The following is a 12,615-nucleotide window of genomic DNA, read 5'->3' as shown; positions in this document are numbered from 1 at the left end:
AGGGACTCATCAACGCAGATGCTTTGCTGGGGAGTATAGACATCTGCAAATTTTTGGTTAAGGTGATTTACGAGGAGCTGAATTTTGTGGAGCCGGTAAAATTAAGGGTCACCCCGAGGATGATAGTGTATTGTCATTGAAATGCATAAAACACATTATACTCTCATATCTATGCCTGGCCATGGAAGCAGAGAACACGGCATATGATGAATCAGGTCTGTGGACCAGCACAATCGCAATTCATTTTTTTAGTAATGCCCATGTTGAGGGTTAGTCCCAAAAAACTTTACATTCGGGAACCGTAATGGGTTTCCATGCGACTGGTCTGGCAAGGTTAGAATTTGGGTTGGAGGCCATAAATTGTTGTGCATATAAAGTGCTTTGATCCACAATCAATACATACAGATTTTCTGTGAAAAACAGTTCCAAAAAATCAAGGGGAGGAGTTAAATTTGCTGTTTCCACCAGGTTTAAGTCCAGGTTTGGCAGTGAATGAGGGAAGTATGGTTGCTGCAGAATTTGTAGGCTGCCAATTGGGATTTGCAAGCACATCCGGAAGGACACTAGGTGCTCTACGGGCCTGTGTGCAAATTCTTGGTGGTTGCGAGACAATACTTGTGCTCGTCACCGCACCAGCTTGTACTGCACTTATGGGACTCGCCATGTCACCAAGTGATACTGCAGTGCTGGTATAAGAAAGACCAGGATGTACTAGGCTGCTGATCCTCACCAGTTTACCAAAAGGTAGTGTGGCACTAGTACTGGCACTCTGCTGCATATGAGAGTCGTCATGCGATTGTAACATCTCAGCAACCTGGGAATGGGGTTGGGTACGCCTGACCTTCATAGGGACCTCTTCCCCATTGTCTGAGCTATCTTTCAGGGTGCCGCTGCTGTCTACAGGTTCGTATTGTGAGACAGATTCCGTCAGTGAGTCTTCCCCTTCACTCTCATCTGACATACTAAGAATCCTGTAGGCCTCTTCACTAGTGTTCCTTTCGTTGGAGATATTGAACACTAAATTTATAGGTACCTAGTGTGACTCACGGAAAAAAGAACACTTGGCTTTCAGTGACTGCATGAACCCCTACAAGCAAATGTACCTGCAAGTGCTAGCAGAGATCAGTCTTGATTCTGTGAACACTGCAGTTTTGTGTGCAATGTATCAAGTAACAGTGACCTACTGACACTGCACTTGCTGGGGGAGAAGGGGGGGATAAGCGTAGGGGCTAAACACAGATGCTGGCAGGTGCCGGGGCTGATCCCGCTAACGCTTCATTTTTGGGGACACTATACTAATATGAATGCTGGTATGGTGTTGATCTGATCAAAGATATTGATCCGTTCAGACACTATACTAGCAGCGGTGGTTTATTGTGTATGTGAGCATGTTTCTGGCAATCAAGGGGTTAAATGTGATGAGTGGTGTACTGACGGGCAATCTGACTCTATCTGAAAGGGGCACTAATGCTATGTGAAGTCGCCGGCGTCACTAACACAGCGATCAGCAAAAAATCTGTTTTACACTGTGTGTCTGCCTTCTTCTCTCTCTGGGACGGAATGTTCCCAGAGAGAGAAGATTACATTTACACAGGTACAGGAAATGATGAAAACACAGGTACAGGAATATCCCTGATAGTGCAGGGATCGATCATTCAATTCAGGTTGAACATCACTGACCTAAATCAGAAGATTGATCCCTTTGACACCAAATCACGGCACCTGTGGGTTGGTGCGCGTGCCCCTGGCCCGTGATCACCATGGGAGCGCAAATCACATATATATACACGTGATTTTGTGCACCTGTGCTGCCCTGTAGCAGTATTTCAACTATAGCAGTGGTTCTCAACCTTTCTAACGCCGCGACCCCTTAATACAGTTCCTCATGTTGTGGTGACCCCCAACCATAAAATTATTTTCGTTGCTACTTCATAACTGTAATTTTGCAGTAGGAGGAATAGTGCCACGTCATTGGTGTCAGTGGGAGGAATAGTGCCACGTCATTGGTGTCAGTGGGAGGAATAGTGCCCCATCATTGGTGTCAGTGGGAGGAATAGTGCCCCATCATTGGTGTCAGTGGGAGGAATAGTGCCCCATCATTGGTGTCAGTGGGAGGAATAGTGCCCCATCATCGGTGGCAGTGGGAGGAATAGTGCCCCGTTCATTGGTGTCAGTGGGAGGAATAGTGCCCCGTCATTGGTATCAGTGGGAGGAATAGTGCCCCGTCATTGGTGTCAGTGGGAGGAATAGTGCCCCGTCATTGGTGTCAGTGGGAGGAATAGTGCCCCATCATTGGTGTCAGTGGGAGGAATAGTGCCACGTCATTGGTGTCAGTGGGAGGAATAGTGCCACGTCATTGGTGTCAGTGGGAGGAATAGTGCCCCATCATTGGTGTCAGTGGGAGGAATAGTGCCCCATCATTGGTGTCAGTGGGAGGAATAGTGCCCCATCATTGGTGTCAGTGGGAGGAATAGTGCCCCATCATTGGTGTCAGTGGGAGGAATAGTGCCCCATCATCGGTGGCAGTGGGAGGAATAGTGCCCCCTTCATTGGTGTCAGTGGGAGGAATAGTGCCCCCTTCATTGGTGTCAGTGGGAGGAATAGTGCCCCGTCATTGGTGTCAGTGGGAGGAATAGTGCCCCCTTCATTGGTGTCAGTGGGAGGACTAGTGCCCCGTCATTGGTATCAGTGGGAGGACTAGTGCCCTGTCATTGGTATCAGTGGGAGGAATAGTGCCCCGTCATTGGTGTCAGTGGGAGGAATAGTGCCCCCTTCATTGGTGTCAGTGGGAGGAATAGTGCCCCGTCATTGGTGTCAGTGGGAGGAATAGTGCCCCGTCATTGGTGTCAGTGGAAGGAATAGTGCCCCGTCATTGGTATCAGTGGGAGGAATAGTGCCCCATCATTGGTATCAGTGGGAGGAATAGTGTCCCATCATTGGTATCAGTGGGAGGAGGAATAGTGCCCCGTCATAGGTGTCAGTGGGGGGAGGAATAGTGCCCCGTCATAGGTGTCAGTGGGGGGAGGAATAGTGCCCCGTCATAGGTGTCAGTGGGGGGAATAGTGCCCCGTCATTGGTGTCAGTGGTAGGAATAGTGCCCCGTCATTGGTGTCAGTGGGAGGAATAGTGCCCCGTCATTGGTGTCAGTGGGAGGAATAGTGCCCCATCATTGGTGTCAGTGGGAGGAATAGTGCCCCGTCATTGGTGTCAGTGGGAGGAATAGTGCCTCATCATTGGTATCAGTGGGAGGAGGAATAGTGCCCCATCATAGGTGTCAGTGGGGGGAAGAGTGCCCCATCATTGGTGTCAGTGGGGGGAAGAGTGCCCCATCATTGGTATCAGTGGGGGGAGGAATAGTGCCCCATCCTTGGTGTCAGTGGGGGGAGGAATAGTGCCCCATCATAGGTGTCAGTGGGGGGAATAGTGCCCCATCATTGGTGTCAGTGGGGGGAGGAATAGTGCCCCATCATTGGTGTCAGTGGGGGGAGGAATAGTACCCCATCATTGGTGTCAGTGGGGGGAGGAATAGTGCCCCATCCTTGGTGTCAGTGGGGGGAGGAATAGTGCCCCATCCTTGGTGTCAGTGGGGGGAGGAATAGTGCCCCATCCTTGGTGTCAGTGGGGGGAGGAATTGTGCCCCATCGTTGGTGTCAGTGGGGGGAGGAATTGTGCCCCATCGTTGGTGTCAGTGGGGGGAGGAATTGTGCCCCATCGTTGGTGTCAGTGGGGGGAGGAATCGTGCCCCATCCTTGGTGTCAGTGGGGGAGGAATAGTGCCTCATTGTTGGTGTCAGTGGGGGGAGGAATAGTGCCCCATCGTTGGTGTCATTTGGGGGAGGAATCGTGCCTCATTGTTGGTGTCAGTGGGGGGAGGAATTGTGCCCCATCGTTGGTGTCAGTGGGGGGAGGAATCGTGCCCCATCCTTGGTGTCAGTGGGGGAGGAATAGTGCCTCATTGTTGGTGTCAGTGGGGGGAGGAATAGTGCCCCATCGTTGGTGTCATTTGGGGGAGGAATCGTGCCTCATTGTTGGTGTCAGTGGGGGGAGGAATAGTGCCCCATCGTTGGTGTCAGTGGGAGGAATAGTGTGCCATCATTGGTGTCAGTGGGAGGAATAGTGCCCCATCATTGGTGTCAGTGGGAGGAATAGTGCCCCATCATTGGTGTCAGTGGGAGGAATAGTGCCCCATCATTGGTGTCAGTGGGAGGAATAGTGCCCCATCATTGGTGTCAGTGGGAGGAATAGTGCCCTATCATTGGTGTCAGTGGGAGGAATAGTGTCCCATCGTTGGTGTCAGTGGGGGGAGGAATAGTGCTCCATCATTGGTATTAGTGACACCAATGATGGGGCACTATTCCCACTGACACCAGTGATACTTACCTTGCAGACCCCTGCTCCAGCCTGGGCTCGCTCGCTCCCTCCCTCTCCCATGGTACAGACACTTACCTGTCAGCTGTCTTCCTTCTCCGGCCGCTCTCCTCCTCTTCACTCGCTCGATCTTCGCGGTGCCGCTCGGCCCCTCCTCTCCAAGCTCCACCTCCTTGCCGGTGATTGGCCACCTGTGTGCCTGAGCTACAGTGCCGGCGGCCAATCACAGGCGAGGATTGATCTCGAGGTGTGTCCAGATGACAGGGGCAGCATGTCATCCCGCCCACACCTGGAGACGGCGGTGGCGGTGGCGGCGGCGGCGGCGAGGAGCGGTGTCTTGGTTCCTAAGACCATCGGAAATATGTGTTTTCCGATGGTCTTAGGCGACCCCTGTGGAAGCGTCGTTCGACCCCTAAAGGGGTCGCGACCCCCAGGTTGAGAACCGCTGAACTATAGGATGGACGGGAAGTGGTTAATATACTGTCACCATGTAGTACAGTGTCATCATATAACTGGCACGGTAGTGATCAGGGACACTGACTGGTAACAGTATGTTAAAAAAATTATATTTTTTTAAATTTTTTTATTTTTAATTATTTTTTTATGACTTTTTTATTATTTCCATGAACCAGAGCAATACAATGTTCCCATTAGTAACACTATACTACTCTGGGAAAATGTACAGAAGTTTTTTTTTTTTTCACGATTACTTATACCAATGAATTTCCCCGGTACAAACAACCATTTTACTGAATGAAACTGATTCATTCACTAGTTATTGTTGTGATGAGCTGTGATTGGCCACAGCTGATCACATGGTGCAGATGGGCTGTGATTGGCTATCAGGAAGGGGTTCACCTGCTGGTGGCACTGTGGCTCCAAAACCTATAGGCTGAAGTTCCAATATCCACCAGTGGGTGTCTCTCAGCAGTCAGAAGCTCATTGTAATTAGGCATCAGCTGATGCTTGTTGCAGTAAGTGTATTTAAACCTTGCCTTGGCTTCTCCTCTGTGCCTTGGGGTTGTCCATGTGCCCCTGACCTGTGTTCCTGCATCCTGCTTCTGACTCTGTAGCCTGGTCCTGACCCTGACCTCTTACCTGCCTGTTTGTTCCTGCCCGTTTCCCCTCTCTGTGTCCTGGCTTGCTCCATGCTCCCCCTGTCTTCTCCCCTGTGTATGACCCTGGTCCTGACCCTGACCTCTTACCTGCCTGTTTGTTCCTGCCCGTTTCCCCTCTCTGTATCCTGGCTTGCTCCATGCTCCCCCTGTCTTCTCCCCTGTGTATGACCCTGGTCCTGACCCTGACCTCTTACCTGCCTGTTTGTTTCTGCCCGTTTCCCCTCTCTGTATCCTGGCTTGCTCCATGCTCCCCTTGTCTTCTCCCCTGTGTATGACCCTGGTCCTGACCCTGACTAGACTTCTACCCTGATATCTGTATCTATTTGGTTGGGTCAGTTGTTTATTGTTTGTTCACTCCCTGATTAGATGCTTTGGTTTGATGTATACAGTTCTGATATATTGGAGGGGCATTTATATTTTTGTTATTTATTTCTTCTTAATAAATGACATTCTACTTGCACCTCATATATCTGGTCACACCTGTTTCAAAAGATACCAACACTTGTTATCCCTGACATTGGCCCTGTTTGTGATCACTGTGACCAATCACAGCTAGCAACACAATTGTAAGCAATGAATGACATGAAAGGAAGCCATTCATTGTTTTGGAATGCCATAGTAATGTCATGGTCACAGAAATCACACGGTCCCGGCACCGGGACAGTACAGTGACCAGCAAATTAAACCCTAACCATGGGACTTTACATGAAGGACATGATAAATGGATAATTATATTATGAATCCACGACGGCAAATGTATTGACCTTCTGTACAATTCTCTTCACAATTTAATACAATAAAAGATAATATTGAGCTGATTTATAAAATGTATATTACACCCATATAAGAGTCATGTAATAAGCGCCTTCATAAAGAACACGGCCACCTTGGGATCCTGGTCCCTGTCCCTTTTACAGTCCACAGGACCAGTGTGTCAGACCCAAAAAGTTCACCAAAGAATCCCGGGAGCAACAGAAAAAAGAATTGACCCTTTTCCTCTCACTATAGCAGCCATGCTAGCTGACTAAAAGAATGTAAATAAAATGTTCCTGTATATTAAAAAAAAAGAAAAGAAAAAGTGTTTGAGTCACAGGAGGGAGCTGTTGGAATGCATGTACAAAGGAAAAAGAACAAACATCAAAGCCAGACTTGAGTTCAACCTCAATATATATGTAACGCTGTCTAGGTTAGCTAGATAGGATTTTTTATTAGACAGAGGCTTAGTAGAAGCCTGGGATGAGTCAGCCTGGGAGTGAGGTAGTGAGTTCACCTCAGGACAGGCTGGGTGGTTATAAAGGTCAGAGCTTCTGAAGCTCCCCCACCCTTCCAAAAACAAAGCAAAATTTCTGTAAGAGGAGTGGAGGAGGCCCAGATTTGCATGTTTAAGGACACTTGGCCAATCTCTGGGGAGGAGGCTGGGCATGGTGACCAAGGACAACAATTAAATGTGGCAGAGCCTGGGCAGCATGGGAGGGTGTGTTAGTGTCAGGTGGAAGATGGACTGAGAGGAGGCTGGAGTGTGGAGCCTGGGAGGGGGCCCCAGTTAGGGGAGCCTACCTACAGGCTGGTTGCTGGACAGAAGAATCTCCACTGTGCCAAGTCTCCTAGGGAGGACAACTGTGCCATCCCAGTGTAAGGCCTGAAAGCAGCTACAATCCACCAAGCTAACAGGACAGTGTGAGTACTTCTACACCACCTGGTCCAGACAAAGGAGGGCAGACAGGTGCCACATTCAACTAGTTCTCATCCAGGATGGAAGTATTGCTAGCTCCTGGAATCCCTTGCCCAGGGATTCCCTCGGTATAGCTGAGTGAAGAGGATATATATATTCATCTGGGGCCTGAGGAGGTACGCCAAGGGTATGTCAGTGTTCCTTAACCACCTCCCGCCTGCCATATAGTACAATGACGGGCACAAGGTGGTTCTCTCGTTCTGGGAGGACATCATATGACGTCCTCCCATTCTCACTGCGCATGCGTGGCTCAGGGAGCGTGCAGCGCGGCAATCACCGGTGTGCTGTGTCCCTCGGACACAGCGGATCACCGATCATGGAAAGAGCCGAAGATGTCAGCTCGGTCATGTGATCAGCTGTGTCCAATCACAGCTGATCACATGTAAACAGGGAAATGCCGGTTATCTGCATTTCTCTCCTCTCGAGCTGTCACGCTGACAGAGGAGAGGAGAGCCGGTAATCAGCTTTCCACAGAGGGGACATGTACACTGATCATCAGGGCACTGATGATCAGTGTGCCCTGATGATCAGTGTAGCCCCAGCAATGCCACCTGTCAGTGGTCATCAGTGCCTTGTGCCAGTGCCCATCAGTGCCACATCAGTGCCTACCAGTGCACATCAATGCCACATATCAGTGCCCATCTGAGCTGCCCCTCAGTGTCACCCATCAGTGCCAGTCAGTGCCACCTATCAATGCCAATCAGTGCCAGTCAGTGCCGCCTATCAGTGCCACCTATCAGTGCTGCCTATCAGTGCCATGTGTCAGTGCTGCCTTTCAGTGCCCGTTAGTGATGCCTGTCAATGCCCATCAGTGCCACCTACCAGTGCCTCCTCATCAGTGCCCATCACTGCCACCTATCAGTGCCCATCAGTGCAGCCTCATTAGCGCACATCAGTGAAGGAGAAAAATCACTTATTTACAAAAACAATTTTTCTAAATTTTCAGTGGTTTTTGGTTTGTTTAAAAAAAAAAAAATCCCCGAGGTGATTAAATACCACCAAAAGAAAGCTCTATCTGTCACAAAAAAAATGCTAAAACTTTCATATGGGTACAATGTTGTATGACTGCGCAATTTTCATTCAAAGTGTGAGAGAGCTGGAAATTTGCCCAGACAGGAAGGGGGTATAAGTGCCCTGTAGGCGAGGGGTTAAAGAGACAGATATATTTTTCCAAATACACATCTTTGTACAGTGTACAGGTTTCTATTCAGTTTGTCCTCACGTTTACAGTTGCTTGGGCATCCCATATACTCCTAGAACCCATCCAAGTTCCTAACTCCTCAAAAATACTACAAAAACAAGCTCAAGGACTGTATTACTGACTCCATGTGTGAAGATGTGGACAAATGCATGTTGCCAGGCTGTGCAAATCTTAAGGGGGACCCAAAACTCAGTGGCCCCTAAGAGGGTAGTGCTACATACTGTATAGATTCTGTTATGTATCCTTGAAAATGGTAAAAGACCCAGTTAATGGATCGACACACTTAAATTGCAAAGTGAACATTTTATGGAAAAACCTACATTATACAAAAAACCAAATGTCCCAAAATAAAACCATAATTGGCCAATTAAAGAACGCTCCCCATAGCACTGCAGGAAAAATACTGATAGAACAATGGAGGCGCCACTGAGTGTGGTATCAGTGTATGGGTTATTCAGCAATGGAGGCACCACTGAGTGTAGTATCAGGGTATGGGTTATTCAGCAATGGAGGCACCACTGAGTGTAGTATCAGTGTATGGGTAATTCAGCAATGGAGGCACCACTGAGTGTGGTATCAGTGTATGGGTTATTCAGCAATGGAGGCACCACTGAGTGTGGTATCAGTGTATGGGTTATTCAGCAATGGAGGCACCACTGAGTGTAGTATCAGTGTATGGGTTATTCAGCAATGGAGGCACCACTGAGTGTAGTATCAGGGTATGGGTTATTCAGCAATGGAGGCACCACTGAGTGTAATATCAGGGTATGGGTTATTCAGCAATGGAGGCACCACTGAGTGTAGTATCAGTGTATGGGTTATTCAGCAATGGAGGCACCACTGAGTGTAGTATCAGTGTATGGGTTATTCAGCAATGGAGGCACCACTGAGTGTAGTATCAGTGTATGGGTTATTCAGCAATGGAGGCACCACTGAGTGTAGTATCAGGGTATGGGTTATTCAGCAATGGAGGCGCCACTGAGTGTAGTATCAGGGTATGGGTTATTCAGCAATGGAGGCACCACTGAGTGTGGTATCAGTGTATGGGTTATTCAGCAATGGAGGCACCACTGAGTGTAGTATCAGTGTATGGGTTATTCAGCAATGGAGGCACCACTGAGTGTAGTATCAGTGTATGGGTTATTCAGCAATGGAGGCACCACTGAGTGTAGTATCAGTGTATGGGTTATTCAGCAATGGAGGCACCACTGAGTGTAGTATCAGTGTATGGGTTATTCAGCAATGGAGGCACCACTGAGTGTAATATCAGGGTATGGGTTATTCAGCAATGGAGGCACCACTGAGTGTAGTATCAGTGTATGGGTTATTCAGCAATGGAGGCACCACTGAGTGGAGTATCAGTGTATGGGTTATTCAGCAATGGAGGCACCACTGAGTGTAGTATCAGTGTATGGGTTATTCAGCAATGGAGGCACCACTGAGTGTAGTATCAGGGTATGGGTTATTCAGCAATGGAGGCACCACTGAGTGTAGTATCAGTGTATGGGTTATTCAGCAATGGAGGCACCACTGAGTGTAATATCAGGGTATGGGTTATTCAGCAATGGAGGCACCACTGAGTGTAGTATCAGTGTATGGGTTATTCAGCAATGGAGGCACCACTGAGTGGAGTATCAGTGTATGGGTTATTCAGCAATGGAGGCACCACTGAGTGTAGTATCAGTGTATGGGTTATTCAGCAATGGAGGCACCACTGAGTGTAGTATCAGTGTATGGGTTATTCAGCAATGGAGGCACCACTGAGTGTAGTATCAGTGTATGGGTTATTCAGCAATGGAGGCACCACTGAGTGTAGTATCAGGGTATGGGTTATTCAGCAATGGAGGCACCACTGAGTGTAGTATCAGGGTATGGGTTATTCAGCAATGGAGGCACCACTGAGTGTAATATCAGGGTATGGGTTATTCAGCAAAGGTAAGTAACACACAAGAGAGTAGAAATGTGATTTCTTGTCATCACTATTACACAGGTACAGTGCAGCCCAAAGATCCAGGAATGGAGTCCTTCCACGGCTTGTGAGGAACGCCGTCACCGCAGTCCCTATATGGGAATAATGACCAGAAGTGAAGGAACCAGCTCACTTATTTGGTGGTTAATCTACACAGTTGGGAGAACTTTATATAATGATTTAATTATTATCAAGTCAGGTAACAACTGAGACTTCTAGACCTTCTTGGGAGCCCTCTAAGGATATATTGGGTGCAGGTTATTTTGATCATGTGTGGATTTGTTACCTTTATCTAATGTCTGACATGGACTCTGAATGGTCACTTAGCCACAAAATGGATGGACTCTGGGATATCTATATGGAGGAGGAGATCTTTTCATAGAATATGAAATAGGAATACGCACGCACGCACGCGTGCACACACATACACTCAGTTTCAGCTGCTTTGGTGTTAATGAAACTAACAATAGGTGCACTAGAAACAGGAACGGTTTTACAGGTGGCCACTGACATTTTTTCCCTACTCATCTTTTCTGACTGTTCTTCACTAGTTTTGTATTTGGCTCGGGTCAGTGTCACTACAGGTAGCATGAGGCCATACCTGGACCATAAAGAGGTTGTACAGGCAGTCCAGCTCCTCCAGGATGACACACCAATATGTGCCATTGCCAGAAGGTTTGCTGTGTCTCCCAGCACGGTCTCAAGAGCATGGAAGAGATTCCAGGAGACAGGGTTGTTCTTATTGGTCCTGGCACAATGATTGGGGTTGTTCTTGTGAACCCTGGCACAATGCTATGGGTTGCTCTTGTGGGCTCTGGCACAATGCTGGTGGTTGTTCTTGTTGGCTGTGGCACAATGCTGGTGGTTGTTCTTGTTGGCTGTGGTACAATGCTGGTGGTTGCTCTTGTTGGCTCTGGCACAATGCTGGGGGTTGCTCTTGTGGGCTCTGGCACAGTGCTGGAGGTTGCTCTTGTTGGCTCTGGCACAATGCTGGAGGTTGCTCTTGTTGGCCCCGGCAAAATGATGTGGTTATTGTGGCCCTGACATTTGCTGGGGTAATTTAGTAATGCTACCACTGACACCAACAATGGGGCTTATTTTACTCCCACAATCTATTCAGTGTACCCCAAGGACAATCGCTTCAGTGCACCCCAAGGAAAATCGCTTCAGTGTACCCCAAGGAAAATCTCTTCAGTGTACCCCAAGGACAAACTCTTCAGTGTACCCCAGAGACAATATCTTCAGTGTACCCCAAGGACAATCTCTTCAGTGTACCCCAAGGACAATTTCTTCAGTGTACCCCAAGGACAATCTCTTCAGTGTACCCCAAGGACAATCTCTTCAGTGTACCCCAAGGACAATCTCTTCAGTGTACCTCAAGGACAATCTCTTCAGTGTACCCCAAGGACAATCTCTTCAGTGTACCCCAAGGACAATTTCTTCAGTGTACCCCAAGGACAATCTCTTCAGTGTACCCCAAGGACAATCTCTTCAGTGTACCCCAAGGACAATCTCTTCAGTGTACCCCAAGGTCCTATTCCGCCTCTACCGTAGCAATACACCAGAAGGGAAGGTGGCACCATACCAACCATACCATGTGAAGCAACACCCAGTTTACTGACTATGGCCACTTTTTCAGTCATGGCCACAAGCATGTATAGGAAGCGTGCTATGCCAGCCAAATGTTTTCTTGCTAATACCTTACAAAGCAGTGGGCAGCAGCATGCATAGGGCACCACATTTCTCTTTTCAATTCCTTCAAGGCGTTGCTCTTCATCCCATCAATATTAGGGATGCTTTAGACAACTGCCCTCGGCACACACCTAACAATATTCAAGAGGGACCGTCTTCTCATTGCACTGTGAATGGTTTCTACATAACATTGCTTTGTTCATTTCTGACTAAGCATTTCCATGTATTCTCCAAGCACCAGCATAGCACCCCCCAAAAGATGCCTGGAGCCCCCCTCACCATGCACAAGGCTCTATGCTGCAGGAACCAACTTACATTTCCTGATCAGGAAATTCCACAACAACCTGCCAAGCCCTTTCCATTGTCAGCAATGTGTACCTGTAAAGTGAGCCCCTCCCCCCTTCACCAATCAAACATTTATCCCAAAGGACTATTTCCTCCTATATTCTGTTCACTACACACCCCGAGAGAGAAACGTGTGACCCCCCCAGAGAGAAACGTGACCCCCCCAGAGAGACGTGTGACCTGGAGAGCTT

At 48.3% G+C, this 12,615-nt stretch overlaps 2 protein-coding genes across 2 annotated transcripts in view; one reads left to right on the top strand and one right to left on the bottom strand.

Annotated features, from left to right (window-relative positions):
- Window positions 1–12,615, bottom strand: part of LOC149460606 (uncharacterized) — a 345,151-nt gene that overhangs the window by 272,384 nt on the left and 60,152 nt on the right. The gene's annotated exons all lie outside the window — the stretch shown is intronic.
- The window catches only part of LOC149460609 (NACHT, LRR and PYD domains-containing protein 3-like), a 41,173-nt gene continuing 39,653 nt past the window's right edge, over window positions 11,096–12,615 (top strand). Inside the window, exon 1 of the mRNA XM_089679438.1 lies at window positions 11,096–11,392. Within this exon, the coding sequence (XP_089535564.1) occupies window positions 11,096–11,392 (297 nt within the window). The remainder of the gene's footprint in view (window positions 11,393–12,615) is intronic.

Source organism: Staurois parvus, unplaced genomic scaffold (genome assembly GCF_062004578.1).
Source record: "Staurois parvus isolate SC_StPar_1 unplaced genomic scaffold, SC_StPar_1.0 ptg000224l, whole genome shotgun sequence".
NCBI classification, from domain to species: Eukaryota; Metazoa; Chordata; class Amphibia; order Anura; family Ranidae; genus Staurois; species Staurois parvus.
The sequence above is the reverse complement of the archived record's forward strand: the minus strand, read 5'-3'. Positions and strand labels throughout refer to the sequence as shown.